Genomic DNA, 21,454 nt, shown 5'->3' on the forward strand with positions numbered 1-21,454 from the left:
GTTCCTGCTGCTAATCTTCCCTGGGGAAAAAATCACATTGGTTTTCCTGGGGACAGTGAGTAAAGAAATGCTGCTTTTGTGTACACAAACATGAATTTTAAACACGGCATATGAGACAATGACCAAATTGTGAACCAGTAAGTCTATGATTCAAATTTCACCCCCTCCACAAACTCACAAGGTCGATTTAAACAAGCCACTATCCCAGCCTTTTCCTCTGCAATAAAGGAATTAATGTCCTGCCCTTACAAGTTGTTTTTAAGAATTACTGAGAATATGTGAAAGGCTTAGAATGCCCTGAAAACACTTAAAAATGCAAGTCAGTGTCTTCTCCCATGAAAGTTGTGGGTCCAAGAGCATTTCCATGGAGGGGGAAAAAACTGCATCAGAACCACTTGTGATAGTAATTCAGATCCTGCATTTGAGGCACATGAGTTAGGGGAAAACCATATATGCAATTTACAAATTCTTGTAAATATATCCAATTTTAATGTTTTAATATGAAAGTTGGCTGCAAGTGTCACTCATGGTGGGGAAAGAGCCCCAACAACCTAAATCCTATTTTTTTAAAATAAAATAAAATCCTAGTTTCTACCTTCCTCCCCTTTAAGGAAATACGGATTTGATCATCCGGTAGGTGATGTGGTGGGGTGGCCTGCTGGTGTCACATTTTTCTTCCAGTTTTGTTTTGCTTGGCATTTCTCTGGCATCTTCATGAATTGGCATAGCTTGGCCCACGGCGCTCATTAATTTCACCTCCAAAGACCCCAAATCCTTGTACTCCTGGAGTTTAATGGAGAAAGGTTATCATGTTACTCAGTAGCATGACCCAGTGTTCTAGATAATAACTATGTCCCAGATTTTTAAAAATGAAAAGTTCATGTCATGAATCACCATGGTGTAATGGCTATTGGAGTAATAATGACCAGGGTTCAAATCCCCACTCGCCCAGGAGCTCACTTTGGGCCAGTAAACCTAACCAGTCTTCCAGGGTGGTGATGGATAAAATGATGGGGAGAGCCATGTTGCTGTTTTGGCTCCTTGTGATGATAGAATATAACTTGCCTTACCCCAAGCATGCCCACTCAACTGCTTTGATCTGCGGAACAGGTACCACAGAATATTTATTCCACACTTGTAAGAAATCAACCTACTCTTTGGAATTCCCTGCCTACTGACATCAGGCAGATGCCTTCGCTGAATGCTTTTTGGTGCCTGTTAAATATGTTTTTGTTTAGACAAACCTATCCAGACATGCAGAAGTCAACATGTGTGCTTAGCTGTTTTTAATGTTAATTGTAGCTATTTATTTTTAATCCCTGTTTTAACTCGTTTTTAGTTGACCATTTTAATGTTTTTTGTTTTTTTGTAAACCACTTAGAGCAGTAGTTTCCAAACTTTCCCCCCCACAGGCCACTTGAAAATTGGCAAGGGTCTTAGCATACCAAAAGGATTTTTTTTCTGCCTACTGTAGAGATTCTAATGTGCTGTGCTAGATGCTATATGGTTTTTTAATGTATTTTCATTGCTGCTTTTATTTCTTTAGGTTGTGTTTTATTGTATTACAATTTGAATTCCATAAAATTTGGTAAAATTCAAATTGTACGTATTATCCACAGACATTCTGCAGACCACCTGCATGAAGTTTGTAGACCACAGTTTGGGAACCCTTGGCTTAGAGCGTCTATTTATAATCAAGCGGTATTTAAATTTTGTTAAATACGTAAGTATGCAAGGAAAAAATCTTAGGTTGCTTCATCAGAAAACAGCCAGCCCAAGCATAAAGGGCATCTAGTCATCTTCCCGGAGTATCAAAGCTCCAGGAGTGCCTTCTCTGCAAATGTCTGAGGCTGCAACCTAAACAGAAATTGAGGAACTAGGCTGCTTATCAACTCTTGGTCATTTTGTAGCACTGTATTCAGCTAAGTCCTACTCAGAGTAAACCCACTGATATTAATGAACCTAAATTAGTCATGTTAACTTCAATGGGTCTGCTCTGAGTAGGACAACCCATGACCTGCTATTATGTTGCTCAGCACATTATAAAGTTCAAAGGATATGCTAGTAGCTAAATTGTCTAGGTCAGCACATACTTTGGTGCCCCTTGCATAATCCACAATAACAATTCCAAATCCCAATGCATAGATGAGGAAAGTAGGTATCTACCTTGAAATCGTTTATGTCTTCATACAGGATGGGGGGGAGACACTGATCGGATAAATCTTTTTGCAGATAAATAACTTCAAATTGGTCTCTTAACACTGGTTCCGTTGCCTCCTGACTTCCTTGCTGATCTACAGCAACAATGATCTCAGATACTGAGGATCCACTGTCAGCCTCGACCTCTGCTCCTTGGGAGAGAAAACACTTCTGTAATGACCTTCTTACCTTTGTTGCAGCAACAGAGGGAATTCTGTTCAGTGCTACTTGCCATCCAGTCTCCATCTATTTTGAAATGTCATGCTGTGCAACAGAGGTGGGGGATCTTTCAGCCATAGGGCCACACTTCCTTCTGGGCAATCTTCCAAGGGCCACAGGTGGGTGGTGGGAGATGCCAGAGGCAAAAGTGGGCAGAGCAATTAACATAAAGTCAGCCTTTGTACAGTAGGCTGGTTTCTACACGAGCATGCCTCTCTCTAGCCTCCATCCGGACAAGCAAGAGGCATTATCAAAGTTGGCAGATGCATTCCATCCAAGCAAAAACATGGGGTGCAAAACAGCCAGTGATCGGCATGGCCTGGGCCAAGTTCCAAGGGCTAGGTGGAGATGACGGAGATCACATTTGGTCCCTCCGACGGAGGTTTCCCACCATGCTGTACAACTATGAAAGTTGTACAACTTGGGTTCTTTGCATTACCGTCCAACCTCATAATGGAAAATTAAATTGGGTATGTGCAGATATGACAAGTAGCCTTCCCACCCCACCTAAATGTGGTTGGTGACTTGTCTATGACTGATATTTATTCTAACTTCAGTCACGGGCCAAACGACTGACTGCTTAGTCCTCTTCTCCACCTCTGACTAACCCCTAAGGGGGGAGGGAGGGAGGGAGAGAAAATAAGGAACCTGTTGCCCTACAATTCGCATCTGCCAATGCTGGATGTTGAAATCCAACAACATCTACAAAATAAGAAAGTGCGAATTTGCTTGATCATCTTGTTTTATAGAGGTCACAGAGTTTCCATGCTGCAAAATTGTGTGTGTGTACATGCAAAACCCACATCTCCCTAAGCCACAGAAATCTTAACAGCTCTTAGCGTCTTCCCAAAACTGCAATTCCCAAGGCTGGCTGGGAGAAGCTATGAGAATTAAATGAGCATAAAATGGATGTGTAGGGCAATATTGACTAGGCATTGTGTCTCACAAATCTCAACAGAAATTCCCAAACTAGCCGTTTGTCCTGTAGCTAAATGACCACTTAGCAATCCACAGCTATTCAAAACTGTTCATGGCCTGTTACTAATTAGGGTAGTTAACTGAGCTCATTTTCACAGGCAGATGAGGATGGAACAGGCTGCCTGGCCAAATCCACTGCTATGCAGTGCTGCATTTACAATAATGACCTCAGTCTAACTGTGCATCAGTCACCTGCTTATCAGGGATGGGGATGAAATCTGAGCATAACACCCCCATTTCACTCCTGCTCAAAGTTTATTGGCAAGGTTATTCCTTTTCTAGGGCAGCTTCAATCAGGCAGCCCAAGGAAATGGATCAGAATAAGGAACTACCATGGGCACATTGGTGTGTGTTTATTTTAGTGTTTCTCGTCTAGGCATGGATTTGCACAGTATAACCCTGCTTCCATAGTTGGTTGGCCCTTGCTGGATTGCTGCAAGTGCACATTAACTGTACAGTAATGATTGAGCTTGCCTTAATAAGTGATTCCATGTGACATCCCCCAGGCCCAAGTCCAACTTCCTAGCTTTTGGATTACACCAGGACATCTATAATAGGGGAGTCCCAAAAGCAGAGCAAATACTTCTTTAAATTGCTTAGCTTAGGTTCATTCTGAGGCATTCTCTTCAGCAGGGATGGGGAAACTAAGTCTAGCATGTTGCTAGACTTGGACTACAACCATCATTATCCCTAACCATTGGCTATGCTGGATGGAGCTGATGGAGGGCGATAGTCCAGGAACATCTGGAAGGCTGCCAGTTCCCCACACCTGCTCTACAGCTATCAAATGGCTACTAGCCACCATGGCTATATGTTTCATTGGAGGCAGTAGACCTTTGAATGCCTCTTGCTGGGAACAGAGATGTAAAGGCCCAGAAAAAAGGCAGAAAAGGGGGGAGGGTTCTGAATTTTTCTCACCGGGCCTTCACATCTCTAGTTGGGAATCACAAGCGAGGACAGCACTCTTGCACTCATGTCCTGCCTGTGGGCTTCCATTAGGCATCTGGTGGGCCACTGTGAGGACAGGATGCTGGACGAGATTGTCAGAGCTGCTTTTATGTTACATGTTAATGTTTATCACCTTTGCTTTTGCCAGTGATCTCCAAAGTTCGGGTTAGTGGGGGACCAAACTAAACTTGACAGCTACAGTTAATTTATTAATTGAATAACTTGCACCCTGCCCTTCAATTTGTCTGTTCACATCTCTGCCTACTTCATGTCTAACCTGGGAAGCAGGTGCAGGCAACTGCACCTTCCCCCACCCTCCCTGCCTTATCTTCCAGGCTGGGAGTTCCAGCAGTCTATCACCTGCGGCACTTTTCTCCCAGCCCAGCTCTCTTCTGTCATCATCTAGGCTAGGAGGGCAGGGAGGGAGAAGGACTTCAAGTGATGGGACTAGAAGTAAAGGCAGGGGAGGATCCAGCTACCCTCACCCATACAGCCCTTCAGCCTCTGTTTGTATAGAGTCCCCTGCAGTGGGTAGGGAGAACTACCCTTGCTATATCTATTGATGAACAATGTATAAATTTATTGAAAAATATATATGCTGCTGTTTTGTTTGTTTTTACTATGTTGCATTCTTACTAGCAGCCTTGTACGTGGTGGGGAGTCTAAGGGCTCGTTTATATGGGATAATTTTTTGTAGCAAATATACTGCATTTACCTGTGTTATAGATTTGCACTGTCTGCAGTTCCTGCTCAATGTTAGTTGCCAATCAGTTTTTCCCATTCACACAAGTAGGCATTCCTCTGGGAAGAATTGGTCTTGCTGTTTCCTTGTGGCCCTGCCCTCTAATTATACACTTCCACTCCCTCTGTTTACACTCCCTCTGTTTGCTAGGTGACTGAGCATGCTCTGTCTGTTCTACCAGCTGCAGTATGTTCCTTTTTTAAAAAAACCAGAAGTGCTAATCTGTGTTTTCCCATGTTTGGTAGAATACAGATGAAATACACATCTCTGTTTGAGTAGTGTTAGACTTTTGCACACAAGTTAGGGGGAAAAGAAAATGAAGGCACTGTTTGCAGCTACAAAAAAAAAAAGGCCAGCAGAATAGAGGAGAGCAGTTGGAAGTTGCTTATCAGCCCACAAGAGACAAAATGAAAGAAGGGAGGAGGAGATAGTGGGTGTGGCAAGGGGAACGATTGGCACACCCACCTAAAAGCGTCTGAGCAAAGCATCTGCAGGCACTAGAGAAACGGAGTAGAGACTTCCCCCCCCCCGCTTTTCATATTATCAGTGGATTAGATTAATATGGATTTACAGGGGGGGGAAACTCTGATAGCTTCTGTTTGCCAGTAATGTCATGTGAACCATGCCAATTTAAAGATGTGAGTAGCACCAAACAAACAGTAAACCACCATGTAGATAAGCCCTAAGAAACCAAAAAATAAGTGTAGTTTTGAATTCAGTGCTTAAAATCAGTGCTGCTTTGAAAGGTCCAGTCTGCCATCTTGATTCAAAATGGCATCCACCTGAATCAAAACAGAGAAGAAATCCCACCCCTCAGTCACAGGAATAATCATGCAAAATTTAATTACAATATTTTAAGAGGTGTCCCAATGCATAGTGAACAAACAACTTTCCAAAATACATAGGAAATGGGTGGAGAGAGAACTGCTTTAAAAATACCCATGGAAGGACAATCTAGATATTCATCAAATAAATAAATTGGCCCTTACTCTGGTTCATAGTCTCCTAACTCCTTGTTGTATAGGCTTTCTTACACATCTCTCTCGCACTAGGTATCACATCCTGCGAGACTTTCTGGGCATATAAATCTGCTACAAGGGATAATACCTGAGAGCTGCAAGGGCCGGGCCACATTTCCTAGTGCAGTCCTGCTGTAACATTCATGTTACTGTTACTGTGATCTCAACTGAAAGAGCATTACCAGCACTGTCATCCTGTTCCTTGTCTTTCTCAAGAACCTGCAGGCCAGCTCCCTGTGTAAGGAATAACTTCCTAGAAAATTAAAAGGAGAAAAAGCAACATCAAAAGGTTGAGATACTGTTTTCCCTTATAACAGAGAATAATGGTCTCTTTTTAAAGTACTTGCTTATGCTGGCAAGTTACTACTGATTTACTGCTGGAATTATTCCCATGCTTGCCCTTGCTTCTGTTAGGTTCATATCCAGCTATACTAAATTAAAGAGCTGCTGTTCAGGAATGTTGGAAGCAGCTTTATGCAGTCAGACTTCTGGTCTGCCTAGCTCAGTATTGACTCCACCAACTGGCAGCCGCTCTCCAGGGTTTCAGACTGTGTCTCCGTTTGCCCGACCTGAGAGGCCAGGGATTGAATCTGGGACCCTCTGCATACAAAGCAAATGCTCTGCCACAGAGCCATAGCCTTTCCCCCTTGGGATACTTGCAAGAGACATTGCAGGTGCTGCTGGAGCAGATTCTGTCCTCCTGGGCAGAAATATTTTGACAAGGTTTCTCTTGAAAAGGCAGCATCTTCCATATTTCCTTACTCAAGGGATGGAAATGCATGAGAATGCCCCCCTCTCCAGCTGAGAGAAAAATGAATGTAGGACATTGTCTTAAACCAGGTCAAAGTATTTGTCCATCTAACTCACTGTTGCCTATACCAGGGAGTAGCCAAAAACATGCCCTCCAAATGCTGTGGACTCTCAGCTCCCATCAGCCTTGGCCAATAGGGCCAATGGGAGCTCTAGTCCAACAACATCTGGAGGACACCATGCTGGCTACCCCTGGACTCTATATGCACTTGCAGCAATTCTCCAGGCTTCAGACAGGGGTCTTTCTATGCCATACCTGGAGATCTTGGGGACTAAACCTGGGACATTTTGTGTTAAACATGCGCTCTTCCACTGAACAATGTTTTCACCTTTCAAGGTGGGTGTGGGGAGTCCCTGGCCTGTCAGATGTTGCTGAACTACAATTCCCATCATCCCTGGCCAATGACTCTGCTTGCTGGGACTGATGGGAGGTATAGTCCTACAAAATCTGTAGGGCCAAATGTTCCCCACACCTCTTCTAAGGGGACATGCCTCAGTAAGGTCCTAATGTTGTTTTTGCTGTTGTTGGAGGCTGTAAAGCAGCCCATGTTTTGAAGGCTTTTCAGTTCTGCATGCCGTAGGGTTCTCATTGCTTTCATCTGAGTCTTCCCCCATGTCCTACCCAGTCCCAGAGAACACGGGAGCCCAATGAATTGTCCCTTTGCTTTGCCTTACGTGCCTTTCACGTGTCATGTGGATGGGCTCCACGTGATTAAAGGGGCAGTGAGAGGTACTGGCACTATCCCTTACATTGGCCAGTTTTTTCGGCCCTCCTCCTAATAGCCAGTTGAGCAAAAGCCATCTGCAACAGAGAATTCTATAGAAGTAGATTTTTCTGCAGCTCGGGCATCCACAATCAAACACCAGGAAAACTGTACAACATTGTAGGATAGGGCCAGAGATGAGGCCTTGTTGATTCTTGGTTCCATAGAGACCCAATTCCATGATTAATATATGAAGGGGGCTTTCTGTTGTCTTCGGTAGGATTGCCAGGCTGGTTTGTTTACTCTTCTGCCCATTACCAGAAAACTCTGGTCCTTTTGTCCCTACCCTCACACGTTTGCTTTTATCTGCACATCTCAGATGAACGGTATTCTCCCCCTCCCCCCGTCACCATGTGTCCAGCCACTGAACTATAATCCTGCACCATGAACATGGCACTGGCTTGCCTATAGGTATCAGGTTTGCCACTGTAGGAACAGAATGCGGGATAAGATGGGCCTGTGGCCTGATCTAACAGGGCTCTTCTTATGTTCTTTTGGCAGCAGAAGTTTAATGTTATTGAAATGGTACTGCAAACGTCATGGGAAGTATTTCGCTCCCCCATTTAAGAACATAAGAAGAGCCTGCTGGATTAGGCCCAGGAAGCCTGCAAGCTGGACATGAGCACCATGTTCATGGTGCAGGATTAGAGCTCAGTGGCTGGACAAATGGTGTTGGGGGAAAGAATACCATTCATCTGAGATGTACAGATAAAAGCAAATGGAACTGTTTTTAAAGATGTTTTTAACGCTTTTAAAAAAATATATTTTTAAGATGTTTTGTTTTAATATCTGAAGGAGCGCCTCCAGCATCACCAATTATGCCGCCGGACGAGATCAGCCACACAAGACCTTCTCTCAGTCCCACCAGTTAAAATAGCGAGGCTGGTGCGGACTAGAGAGAGGGCATTCTCGATTGTGGCCCCCACCCTCTGGAATTCCCTTCCTTTCGACCTTCGCCATCCCCCCTCCCTGATAGGTTTCCGCCGAGCCTTGAAGACCTGGCTGTTCAGGCAGGCCTACGGGATCCCTGGGGTGGGTTAGCTTTTAATACTGTTATTAATCAGAATTGTAGCGTTTAGTCTAATTATTGATTGTGGCCCTCATTGTTTTATATTGTATTTTATTGTACTGATGTTCGTCGCCTAGAGTGGCTGTTAACTCAGCCAGATAGGCGACTCATAAATAAAATTTTATTATTATTTATTATTATAATATATTTTAAAGCCTGTTTTTAAGAAGTTTTAGAGTGTTTTTAGTGTTTTTGTTTGCCCTGGGCTGCTACTGGAAGGGCAGGATATAATAACAACAATAACAATATTTATTATTAGATTTATATCCCACCCTAATAATAATAATAATACAATTAAAATCAATAAGAATATTTAATGTTAACATGCTGTGGACCACCTGAATGAAGCTTGTGGACCACAGTTTGGGAACCCCTGTATGTATGTATGTATTTATATAATATTCCGCCCTTCCTCTCAGAAATGGCCCAAGGTGGCAAACAAAAACATTACAAGCAGTCTAAAACATCTTAAAACCAAAACATCTTTAAAAATATCTTAAAAAGCAATTCCAACACAAACACAGACTAGGATAAGGTCTCTACTTAAAAGGCTTGTTGAAAGATGACAGAGACAGCATTTGTCTGATATTTAAGGGGAGGGAATTCCAAAGGGTTGTTGCCACTACACTAAAGGTCCACTTCCTATGTTGTGCAGAACAGACCTCTTGATAAGATGGTATGTGCAGGAGGCCCTCGCCTACAGAGCGCAGTGATCAACTGGGTATATAAAGGGTAAGACAATATTTCAGATACAGGGGTTGTTTTATTCTTATGGTATTTTTTTTTAACAATGTTGTAAGTCACTTAGAGACCTTCAGGTAACAAGTGACTAATAATAACTGCCCTGGGCTCCTACTGGAAGGAAGGGCGGAATATAAATCAAATAATAAATAAATGAATAAATAAAGATGATGATGTCTCTTTACCTGGGTACTTTAAGATACTGTAGTCTACGTTCAAAGAGTTTGTCGATGAGATAGATATTTTCCTTCTCTAGTTCGTGAACAGAGGCTTCCAATTCATTCACTTCCTTTCGGTAAGCTGCAACCTGCCATGAGATAGAGAACTCAACATCCAGATCCTATGTTGCTGCCTTTTATCATTGGTCCACCTAGCGAGCCCTATGGTGTGTATTCCAACTGGCTGCAGCTCTCTGTGGTCTTTCCCAGGCATGCTACTCAACATCCGTTCACATGGAGATGTTGGGGATTCAAAGCATTTGTTCCACCTCTGACTAACCTCCTCCCTCCCCGCATAGGAAGCTGCCTTATACCGAGTCAGACCATTGGTCCATCTAGTTCACTATTGTACACACTGATTGGCGACAGCTCTCTAAGGTTTCAGGCAGGGGATGCTCCAAGCCCCACTTGGAGACGCTAGGGATTGAACCTGAAGCCTTCTGCAATGTGCAAAGCAGATGCTCTGCCACTGAGCTACAGCCCTTACCCTATGATCACAAGCAATGGGTATACAGCAATTAGCGGCTTAAATCTATAGGGCTGTATTCCCTAAGTCCTACTCAAAGCAGACCTGCTGAAATTAATGAACCTAAGTTAGTCAGGTCCGTTAATGTCAGTGAATCTACTCTGGGTAGGACTAGCACTGAATACCTTCCTTAGTTTTTGTGAATGGTATTAAATTAAACAGGCTAACCAACGGTTCAGCTAAGCAGTGTAACTATGCTGCCCTCTCTTCTCCCCATGCACCCCTAAACCTGCTCTAGGGGTTCCCCTAGCTCTCTGGAGTAGATTTAGGGGGAAATGGCAGGGAAGTTGCACTTTGCAGCTAAAAGTCATTGCACTCGTGCAACTGTTTAGTTGAATCTCCCCTGTGACTTCTCTTGTGTGGTAGAAGTCCAGTCTCAGATCAGCAGGCATGCTGGCATACCATACAAAGAAAGCATTAGTGTACATGAGAGTTTGCAGGGCTGACCTTGTGGCCTGCACTTTCTCCTTTACAGACCGTGCATGTCGCTTCTCAGATTCAGACAAAAATGTCTTGCTCTGTGGGCCTCTCCAGCAAATACCAACGAAGGAACCTCCCAGGTATTGATATCACCCTGCATGCCCTTTAGATTGGCCCTCAGAGTATTGTTACATTAACATTGGTTTGACCTCTGAAATGAGCTCCTCTGCCCATCTGACTATAGCGCATTAAGGCTGCAATCTAATACACACTTACCTGGGAGTAAGTCCCTTTGAACCCAATGGAGCTTACTTCTGAGCAGACATATATACTGGATTGCAGCCTAAATTAGGTATGCATAATGCCTCTATGTGCATCATGTATTTGACCCGATGTCCTGCATCCAGTAGTAGTTAATGGAGTCGCCTGGGAATAAGCCATAGGGAAGTAGCTCTTTTGCTGCTGGGATAACATGAATTCCACTAAGGCACACCAATTAGTGAAGGTGGGGAAGGGCAAGAAGAAAGAGGCCACAGGCACTGAGCTGTGAGGGTGGTTCCATGCCCCTAGTGGCTTCAGAGGCCAGTGCCCGTTGGCACTGCCAGGGCAGAAGGCAGGGAAGTCCAAGGGTAGGTGGAGCCAGAGTCGGAGATAGTTGGACCCAGAGCCAATGACAGGTGGCACCAACTAATTCTAGTTTCGTCCCCCTCCCCCTGAGTTCTACAAGGGGCAACACAGACTTAGGAAGAGGAAGTTGACAGGCAGGGCCAGCATCTGGACCTGTAGTAAGCAGGAAGGCAGGCAGACGGCTGAGAGCAGCAGTACCCCATTTGTCCTAATTGAGCAGCTCCTGCTGCCCTACTGGTCATGTAGGCTGGTGTACGTGTGTTTGCTGAATCAAAACCACATACAGCGGCGGGCATCACCCTGTCTCAGCATCCTCCATGAGGTGCTACTGCCTAGTCAGCAGCCGCATGCCTGCACAGTGCTGCTGACCCTGCCAGATCTTACTTCCACCGCTGCCTTGCAATGTTCACCCTGAACAGAGTACCCCACCCTGTTCACTTCTTGGCTGTGGTAGCCTCATTTTACAACTCAATCTGCCACTCATCTCTGACCCTGTTGCATATCAAATCAACATACTCTGCATATTTGTGCAACAGGAAAGGCAAGATGCATGATCTGAAGATTGACTTTTCTGTATGCTGACGAGGGACATGCTAGGATTCCGCCCAATTTGGATTTGGTACAGAATTTTCCATTAATTAGCTTATTCTCTATCATTATGGATTGGATTTTTATGTATCAATTTTCTGTGGCTTTTTTCAAAAATGGATATTGAAGTGGATTTCGATCAATACTGAACAAGTCTGACTGCCATTTCCCCTAGACAGGGGGTCACGTGGACAACAGAGAATAGTGCTGTTGTAGTGAAAATGTGCCAAGGACACTGATATTGCAGGAATGAAGGGAGGACGGATGGAACAGGGGGCAGAGCATCATTGTAGCATTGTAACATAGAATAATGCAATGTAACTGTTGCCATGATTGTGACGGAGGTAAAGGTATATAACTGTCTGTAACTAACCACCATTTTGAGGAAGAGAGTTGAGTCCTGTACTCTACTCTGGTTAAGCGCTTAGCTAAATAAACAACCTTAAAACAGGCTTTGGCTTCATTATTAAATCTCCTCAAAAAGAACTCAGTCGTAAATTCCACGACAATCTTGGTGGCAGAGGTGGGATGTGAGGATCTCCTGTCTAGGTCAACCCGAAGGGGGAAGGTCGGAGCGGCGGTTTGTGCACATTCTGAGAGGTAAGAGGACCTCATTTTGATCAAATCCTCCCACTTAGCTCCCACCTCCAACCCCGGGACTCCTGGACGGGCGGTAAGAATTTCCCATAGTTTATCGAAGCCCCTGCGTTAAGGTCCCTCCCTGGTTACATCCACACTCACGACAAAGGGTAAACAGTCCCACAGTCTCTGGTTTGAGTGTTAGGATTGGATTTTCCCCGGTTACATCCACACTCATGACAAAGGGTAAGCAGTCCCACAGTCTCTGGTTTGGGTGTTAGGATAGGTTTGGAGGACGTCCTAATGAGCCGTGAATGAAACTGATACTGTTCCAACTTTTTCTCTCTGTCTGCTGGGGACACCTGGCCTTTCTAAACTGCCCTTCTCCACCGCTTGATCAGTTTCAGCTCCGGACAAAACATGGGTGGAGGTGTGTCTTGTCCTGATGAAAAAAAACCCCTGGGGTACATGTGCCAAAATTATGGAACCCGTTTGGGTCCAAAAAACTGCTCAAAGGCTGGTGAAGCTGACTCACTGGTGGAGTGAGTGCACCTTCAACCGGCCTGAGCTTCAATTCCCGGAAACGGCACTTTTGACATGGACAAGCTCACCTATTTATGGGGAAAACTGGAGAAAACAAAGCCTAGGCATATAGATTTCTGGGTCCTGTGGACAGAGGAGGCAGAACACAGGAAACGGAAATCTATAGTAACAAGTCTTCAAGATTCTAACAAAAAGTTAAAAGCACAACTGGAGGAAAAGAAAAAGAAAACCGAGAAAGAAAAGGAACAAGAAAAAAAATGCATGCCAACGCCCCTTGCTGCCTCTGTACCCAAGCTTGCTAGCCACCGCCCCTTCGCCGCCCTATAACGAGGTACCAGAAGATATTTTGGATATTTTGGGCCCCAATGGCTGGGAATGCTCAGCCTTAAGCTCAGCCAAATGCTATTTTACAGTCAGAGCAGACACCACCTCTCCCAGCTCGAGCGGGTGCCATTTTAAGCTCTGGAAACACTCTAAAGAGAAGAAACACCCCCCCACACACCTGAACTTACTAGAGAAGAATGGCCACTGTCTCCTGAGGAATTAACATTTAAGGAGCAGTTTCCCCGTCTTGTCAATGCAAGAGTTACAAAAAGGGTTAAAAGCAAAGTTTGAAATTGTAGCTACATCCATAGACAGCCGCACCTGCCCCATTTGCCAAATAAAGTTGGGGAGAAAAAAGACAGTGATGGAGGATTTACCTCTATCCAGTTTAATCCGGAAAACTTCCCTGGGTGCTTTCCCCAAGTTCAGCCAGCCGGCATGGTTCAATATCTTCCCGAAACTCAGGGAGGCTCCCAATGAATTTAAAGAAAAGCTAAAAGCCGAGAAATACTACAAACCGAAAGTACAATCGCTCTGCCCTTCCCTGTTAACCCTTCCTTGGCTCCCCACTGCATTCTTGCAGCAGTAGTGTTCAAGAGGACAACCTTCAAGACAACTGGGCTCCTTACGCTCCATCACCCCCACAGTTGTTTCCAAAGGAATAGTTTCAAAAAGGAAATTTTTAAGCATGCTCAACTTTTAACCTGATGTTGTCTCAAACTAATTTCTCCACCTCTGATGCTACCATTCCTCTTACAGTTGTTGGCCAGCCGCAGCATTTCTCATAGACTCTTACGCTTCCAGATCCACAGTTCATCAAGCTGACCTGTCTCATCCACCATCAGGAGAAATAGTGACTGAGTTTGAAGTAGGAGGTCAACTAGCAACCTTTTCAGCTGCTCCACTCACCTATGACCATATCTTTCTTTCCCTGGTACCAGTTCTGTCAATTTCTGTGTAAATGCACAATACTGTTATTGTAGCTCTGATGGGTACATTTGGATCTTCCCTTTTCTAATCCTCATGATTGTTCCTTCTAAAGCTACAGAGGCATTCCCTTGGAATGATGTGGGAAAGCTGCTAACAGTGGAACCAATCGAGATTCGGTGTCCACCTGATAAACCTTACCCATCAGTAAAGCAATACACTCTCTCAGCTGAAGCAATTGAGGACATCCAGCCTGTGATTGCCTCACTGCTACAGCGAGGTATTCTTGTATGTATTGTGCTTCCCTGTAATAGGAAAAAGCCGCTTCGTGGGTTTTTGGGAGCGGCTAAATACTAGGCATTGCATCCCAAACTTTATAGCCTATTGAATGAAAGGCAGAATGTGAGGCTTCCTTTGCGGATTTAAGAAAGGCTGTGGCCCAGACTCCTGTTATGTTAAACCTTTTTTCCTCTTTTGCCATGAGTCTCAGGGTTCTGTTGCAGAAGTACTCTGTCGACCTGGTGGCTAAAGGATACCCTCCTTGGTTACAGCTTTGCTTGTCCAGAAGTCTGAGGACTTGGTGCAAGGACGTTCCCTCGCTGTGTTGGTTCCTCATTCTGTGCATTCTCTCCTGCTGCACAGAAAAACTCAGTTCCTTTCTTCTCAATGTCAAACTTCCTATGGAACTGTTAGTGTTCTTGTACCTCACAGCATTTCTTACTTCAGCTAGTTCACCTTGGAAGGTGGATAGCTTTCCTTATTTACAAGGATATGATGACAATGGAACTATTCTGCTTACCCCACCTAACAACTCTGTGCCCCTCTCAACCCTGCTTCCCTTCCACCCCTTCCTTCTGATGGAGAACCTCATTCAATCTGTCCTCAAGATTGTTTGCAGGTCATTGAACATCTCTCCACCCCTCGCCCCGACCTTCGTGACGTTCCTCTGGATAACCCTGATCTTATCCTTTTCACAGATGGCTCCTGCTTCAGAGATGACACAGGAGTTCTCAGAATTGGCTATGCTGTGTGCTCTCCACATGAAGTCCTAGAAACCTTTTCTCTGCCAACTCTCCAGTCTGCCCAAGCTGCAGAGCTCGTGGCTCTACAGAGAGCCTGCATTCTGGCATCCAGTTGCTCTGCTAATATCTATACAGACTCTTCTTATGCTTTCAAAACCTGTCATTTTGTGGGTCAAATTTGGTCACACAGAGGATTCTTGACTTCAGCTGGCACACAAATTTCTCATTCAGCTCTTATTTCTGCTTTACTGTCTGCTCTTCAACTTCCTAATTCTATTGCTCTCATGCACTGCTCTGCCCACACCACTGCTAGTGATCCTGTTAGTCGTGGCAACCGCATGGCGGATGCTGCTGCTAAGGCTGCTGCTCTTAGTGCACCTCCTTCTCCCCACCTTCCTTCTCAATTGATTCTCCTCCCCTCATCTGTTCCTGAATTACCAGAACTCGCTTTGCTTCAGAAAGCTGCCCCAGAGCATGAAAAAGATCTTTGGGTCCGCTTTGGCTGTCGCTTACATCTTGACTCTGTTTGGAGGAATGTCTCAGGCCGCTTTGTAGCCCCACAAGTACTTCTTTTCCCTCTTGCTCAGGCGACTCACCACTCTTCTCACCTGAGCAAAGGGGGAATGCTATTGCAAATTTCGACTCTCTGGTTTGCTCCTAAGATTACACCTGTTCTGGCCCAAGTGGCATCCACTTGTTCAGTATGTTTAAAACACAATGCTGGCAAACCAGAACGTCCTCTTACTGGCACCACTCCTTGGGCCTATGGACCATTTCAGCATGTTCAATTGGACTTCATAGAAATGCCAAAATGCCAGAACTACAGATATGTATTGGTCATCATCTGTCATTTTCTGGTTGGGTAGAAGCATTTCCATCACGACACGCAGATGCTGCAGCTGTCTCCAAGGCACTGCTTAAACACATCATCCCCCGATTTGACTTACCTCTCTAATTGGATTCTGATCAAGGTACTCACTTTACAGCTAAAGTAGTACAACAGCTTTGCCATGCCTTAGACATTAACCCAGCCCAACCCAATTACAGTCTTTATTGGAGGGTCACAAAGAACTTCTGGTCTACTGCACTAATCTTCCCAAAATGTTGAGAACTCTTTCCTCCCAGGTCCAGGAAGCCGCTCCTGTCCTGCTAGACGTGCCTGCTCATCGGTTCCAACCTGGCGATTGGATCCTGGTTCGTGAATTTTGGAGAAAAGATTGCCTTCAGCCTCAATGGTCAGGTCCTTTTCAGATACTCCTGACATTTACCGCACTGCACATCGCTGAGAGGCCAGCTTGGATACACGCATCCCATTGTCGAAAGGCCCAGCCGCCAGGCGAGAGTGAGAGAGGCCAGCTGGATCCTGACGAGACACCAGGAGGAAAGACCAAGGGAAAGGAGTCCCTTCCTAAGGACCACCATCCCTACCATCTGAGGAGAGGCCCTCGCGCTGCCAGAGGACTTCATGAGTGACATCCTATCTACCTGGGAGAAGTTAGGACTACGAAACCGAAGAGTGTCTGAGAAGACAAGACAAATAACATCTATCCATTCTAGAGCCAATGAGGTGCAACCCCTTCATCAGATCAGCTCCCCAGATAGACTTTGAGCTTATTGAAGTAGTACGTAGCCCATTGGACTCTTTTGGACCTTCTCACACCGAGGTGGGGAGGCCAGTGACTTGTATTGCTGTTTGCTTGCTATTTCTTATAACCACAGTCATAATATGGCTCCTGCGGGAGTTAGGCTTGCTTTCCTAATATTGTATAGCCTCCTTTTTACAGGACATCCTGATTGGAGTAGGAACACATACCTAAGGCTAATGGTCGATCTCGCTAGAGGGATGAACAAGAGTACTTGCTGGATCTGTATGCATACCCATTAACGCAAAAGGAACTTGTTATATTGGACTTCTAGCCCCTGGAATCAGGATTGTGGACACCTTTCCTAAGGGTCTGATATGAAATTATCGAAGGGTAGCCCCAAGTCATAAGATCCTGGAAGCTTATAAAGATCTTAAAGCTCCAGAGTACCATGCAAAAGACCACCCAAATGTTAACACCAGCTGAAGTGAAACAAATGTACTTGGAATGTGATAGACAACGGATGGAGGAAGAAGAGAAAGTGTTATGTATCATGCAAATTGGGATGGGACTCGAAAGGAGTCCCATAGGGAGGAGTGAAGTGGATTTCGATCAATACTGAACAAGTCTGACTGCCATTTCCCCTAGACAGGGGTTCACGTAGACAACAGAGAATAGTGCTGTTGTAGTGAAAATGTGCCAAGGACACTGATATTGCAGGAATGAAGGGAGGACGGATGGAACAGGGGGCAGAGCATCATTGTAGCATTGTAACATAGAATAATGCAATGTAACTGTTGCCATGATTGTGACAGAGGTAAAGGTATATAACTGTCTGTAACTAACCACCATTTTGAGGAAGAGAGTTGAGTCCTGTACTCTACTCTGGTTAAGCGCTTAGCTAAATAAACAACCTTAAAACAGGCTTTGGCTTCATTATTAAATCTCCTCAAAAAGAACTCAGTCGTAAATTCCACGACAATATTTAATCTGTCTCAAAATTATCATACTTAATATTGACATTTTAATCAACATTTACATTTAAAATATCAATATTTCCTTTCAAAATATCAATATTAACAATATTTTTTGTGAGGGGGGAAACGGATTGGTAAAAGCAGTGGCTAGCAGACAAAAAGCAAACTGAAACTGATACCGGCCTGTTAGGTCGATGGAATGCTTTCAAGCTGGCACTGGCTAACAGATTCCGTTTGACTGACAAATCCAGGTTTCCCTTCCAGACATACTTACCTCTTCTTTTAGCCACTCATATTCTTTAATCTCCCGACAGCTGATCTTGTCAATATGCTTAACAGCATTCTGAGGAAAGAAAGAGTGAAATCGCAGTTGAAGATGGAACCTATGCTTTGAAGGATGTGAGAGGCGGGAGTCTAGACAGGATACCCACAGAGGAACATCAGAATTTTTTTAATATCCCCCCATAAAACTTCCTTTTATATATTAATTTTTACATTTGTTACACTTTCCAATTTGTCAAGATACTCACAGCTGCTTACAATGACATGCCATGCAAAAAAAGTGAACAATAAATCATAATGATAAACGTGGCAAAATAAAACATGAACATGATCGTGGCTATTCTGAACGCTAGCCTAAAGAAAACAATTTCATGCAGTGTATGGAATGCCTGAAGAGTGGGCTACATCTCAGATGTTAATGGATGCTCATAAGGTTGGGTCCACTACAGAGAAGGCCCTGCCACAAGACACACCTAGCCTCCCCTCTCCTGAACAGGATTTTAAGGAATATTTAAGGTAGATCTTGGTTGGATTGCAAAAGATTGAGGCCACCACAAAGAAGACTCTGCTGCAATGGCCAACCAATCATTTCTCTTAAGAGGATTCTGAGGAAGGCCTCTAGGGGGTACACAGACATTTGAGGAGACAAGAATGTTAAGATCTCTATTAACCTTCAGAAAGCAAGTCAAAACTTTTATTTGTTAAGCTTTTGGAGTACAGTACAGAGTTTCCTCTTTTCTCACTCCTATCCTACTGCCTTGGTTACTTTTGTTGCTTATATGTTAACTCTATTTCAATTACTGCTATTTGAATGTATTAGGGATACATGCTTAGGGATGCAATCTTATTCCCATTTATCCGTGGGTAAACCCCACTGAATACAGTGAAACTTAATTCTGAATAAACATGAATAGATTTGTGCTGTAAATCTTTCCCCAGAAAAACCTCCCGAACTTGAAAACACTTAACCTTTGGTTAGATCATGCCCATGATTAGGAAAAGACTAAAACTTCAAAGCTGTATCAATACCTCAGTGGCCCATTCCTTCTTGAGCTCCATTTGTTTCAGAGTGTATTTGTCAATTTTTTCCTTTGTTTCTTCTAGAGAAACCCTGAAAAATTCTGAAGGGAAGAAAAACCACCATTAGAAGAAGAAAAATAGAAAAACAAAAATGGTAGAACAGAACATGGGGAAGTATTTTAGAACAGATCTAAATAGATGCCTTTTATGAATACTATGAGAACGTTAAGTTCTTGACAAATTAGCATTGGCTTTTCTCATGAAAAGCTCTGGAGCAGATTTGGGAGTGGTGCTTGAGGAGAGAAGATGAAATCCCATTGCCCAGGTGAAAGTCCTTGCGCTAACTGGATGACTTTGTTGGACACAACGTTGTCATTGCATAATTTACCACCAATTACATGAGTAATGAAAATACAGACTCAATAACGTAATGCAAGTTTTTGGACAACCTTTTTGGATGAAGTACAGTTTCTGCTTTGTACTTTCATTTGTCTTGCAACTGACTTAAAGCCCTGGATGGAATGCATAACACAACCAGCATAGTTTCTGGATGTATCTTAACTTTCTAACAGAGTGTTCAGCCAGTGATATAGAGGACATCTTGCTCAGGATCAAGCACGGCGCACGTAGGGGAGGAAATAATGAAGGCACCTGGATGGATAAAGACGGCACCTAGATGGTTCTCATCTGCAGTAGTGATGGATTAATCTGTCAATTTCCTCTCAGTTTCTCATTTTTCCAATCCTAACTTCAGTTCTCTATATTTCTACATCAGTTTACTTTTTAAAAAAAAAAAAGTCCTCATGAAAATTCTTAAGCATTTTAGTGTGAAATTTTCCTAAATTTTTGTATGCAATTTTGTGTCGCGTACTCATTTTTGCAAAGCATTTCCTCCCAATGTAATGCATTTTTGTGTGCTATTCTCACTAGCACATGCACTTTTATGCACACTTTACAACGGTGTACGCATTTCTGTACACATTGCTTAGTTGGAGAACTGCCAGTTTCAAAGGATGGCTACGATTTGGTTCACGCATTGTTTCAGAAAATGCTAACGAGGCAAGTTTGCCTCCAAATACATACTGGATGGGATTCCTCCCCCACCCCTATCAGCAGCCCATCAGGCTTGGTAAGAGTTGCCACTGACTCCACAGCAACTTTACAGCCACTTCAGTGTATTAGATGTGGGGTTTGGTGAGAGTACCCTTTACTCTTCTAACTTAGAAAGGATTTCCTTTGGCCTGCCTGTGTTCCAATTTTGCTGCCTCATATTGTTTCACCAGCTGGTTGGTTAATTGGTTGGTTTTATTGTGTACTGCACTGTATTTTGATTTAATGTGCTGTTTATTTATTATTTTTACATTTCCATCCCACCTCCCCTCCAAGGAGCTCAAGGTGACATCACACTTCTCCCCACTCTTCATTTTATCCTCACAACAACTCTGTGAGGTAGGTTAGGCTCAGAGATACTGACCAGCCCAAGGTCACCCCAGTGGGCTTCATAGGTGAGTGAGGATTTGAACCTGTGTCTCCCAGGTCCTAGTCTTTGAACTGAAAAGTGGTATATAAATGAATCTTAATAATACTATTAAATAAATTATCTTCCCAATTTCTGTCCAGCAGATGAAATGGGTACTACTGTGTGTCCCAGATATGTTGTTATTTTATTTATTTATTTAATATCCTGCCCTTCTTCCTCAAGAAGCCTGGGGCAGTAAACATAAACAAAACAATCTAACAAGAAAATGAAGAGCATACTAAAAAAAAGTCAAACTTTCCAACACACGATTATATGTGGCGCAGGAGATGAAATATTTTCTAACCATGTCGCCATTGCTGTCTACCTTGGTTGAAGAAGGAGCAGGGGAAATGAGGCAAGAATGTGAGGCATGGGCTGAGGAAGCCCAAGATATATTTCTTCTCATTGGGGATTTAGGAAGTAACCTCTGACTAGTCCCAGGATGGAAGATCTGTGGCCCTCCAGGTGCTGCTGAATCACAGCTCCCATCATCCCTGACTAGTGGCCATGGTAGCAGAGGCTGATGGGACTTGAAGTCCAACAATGTCTGGAGAGCTGCAGGTTCCCCATCCCTGGACTGGGCCTCTAGTTGAAGTACAAATGAAGATCAACTCACCTGTCATTTCTTCAAGATCTTCTTTCAGTTTCTTGATGTCCTGTTCCAGGAATTCAATCTGTTTGGCATGTTCGGTGCTCCCCACATTTTTGTATGCCAGCCAGTAATCCATCTCTGCTTGTTTCTGCAGAAGTTTTTGTTCAATATAATGTATCTGGCAGCGCATGTCTTGTTGGAAGAAGCACTTTATTAGT

General features: G+C 43.9%; 1 protein-coding gene across 2 annotated transcripts in view; it reads right to left on the reverse strand.

Annotated features, from left to right (window-relative positions):
• Positions 1 to 466: 466 nt before the first annotated feature.
• CCDC83 (coiled-coil domain containing 83) overlaps positions 467 to 21,454 on the reverse strand; it is a 37,937-nt gene continuing 16,949 nt past the window's right edge. The window contains exons 4-10 of one of the 2 annotated variants that reach the window (XM_061628908.1): positions 21,261 to 21,428; positions 19,135 to 19,226; positions 18,098 to 18,166; positions 9,675 to 9,796; positions 6,288 to 6,358; positions 2,167 to 2,345; positions 467 to 783 (exon numbers count right to left, since the gene is read on the reverse strand). In XM_061628908.1, the coding sequence (XP_061484892.1) occupies positions 607 to 783; positions 2,167 to 2,345; positions 6,288 to 6,358; positions 9,675 to 9,796; positions 18,098 to 18,166; positions 19,135 to 19,226; positions 21,261 to 21,428 (878 nt within the window). In that variant the 3' untranslated portion in view covers positions 467 to 606. Of the gene's footprint in view, positions 784 to 2,166; positions 2,352 to 6,287; positions 6,359 to 9,674; positions 9,797 to 18,097; positions 18,167 to 19,134; positions 19,227 to 21,260; positions 21,429 to 21,454 lie in introns of both variants that reach the window. The other variant, XM_061628907.1, reaches the window with a different exon arrangement.

This window comes from Rhineura floridana, chromosome 5 (genome assembly GCF_030035675.1).
Source record: "Rhineura floridana isolate rRhiFlo1 chromosome 5, rRhiFlo1.hap2, whole genome shotgun sequence".
NCBI lineage: Eukaryota > Metazoa > Chordata > Lepidosauria > Squamata > Rhineuridae > Rhineura > Rhineura floridana.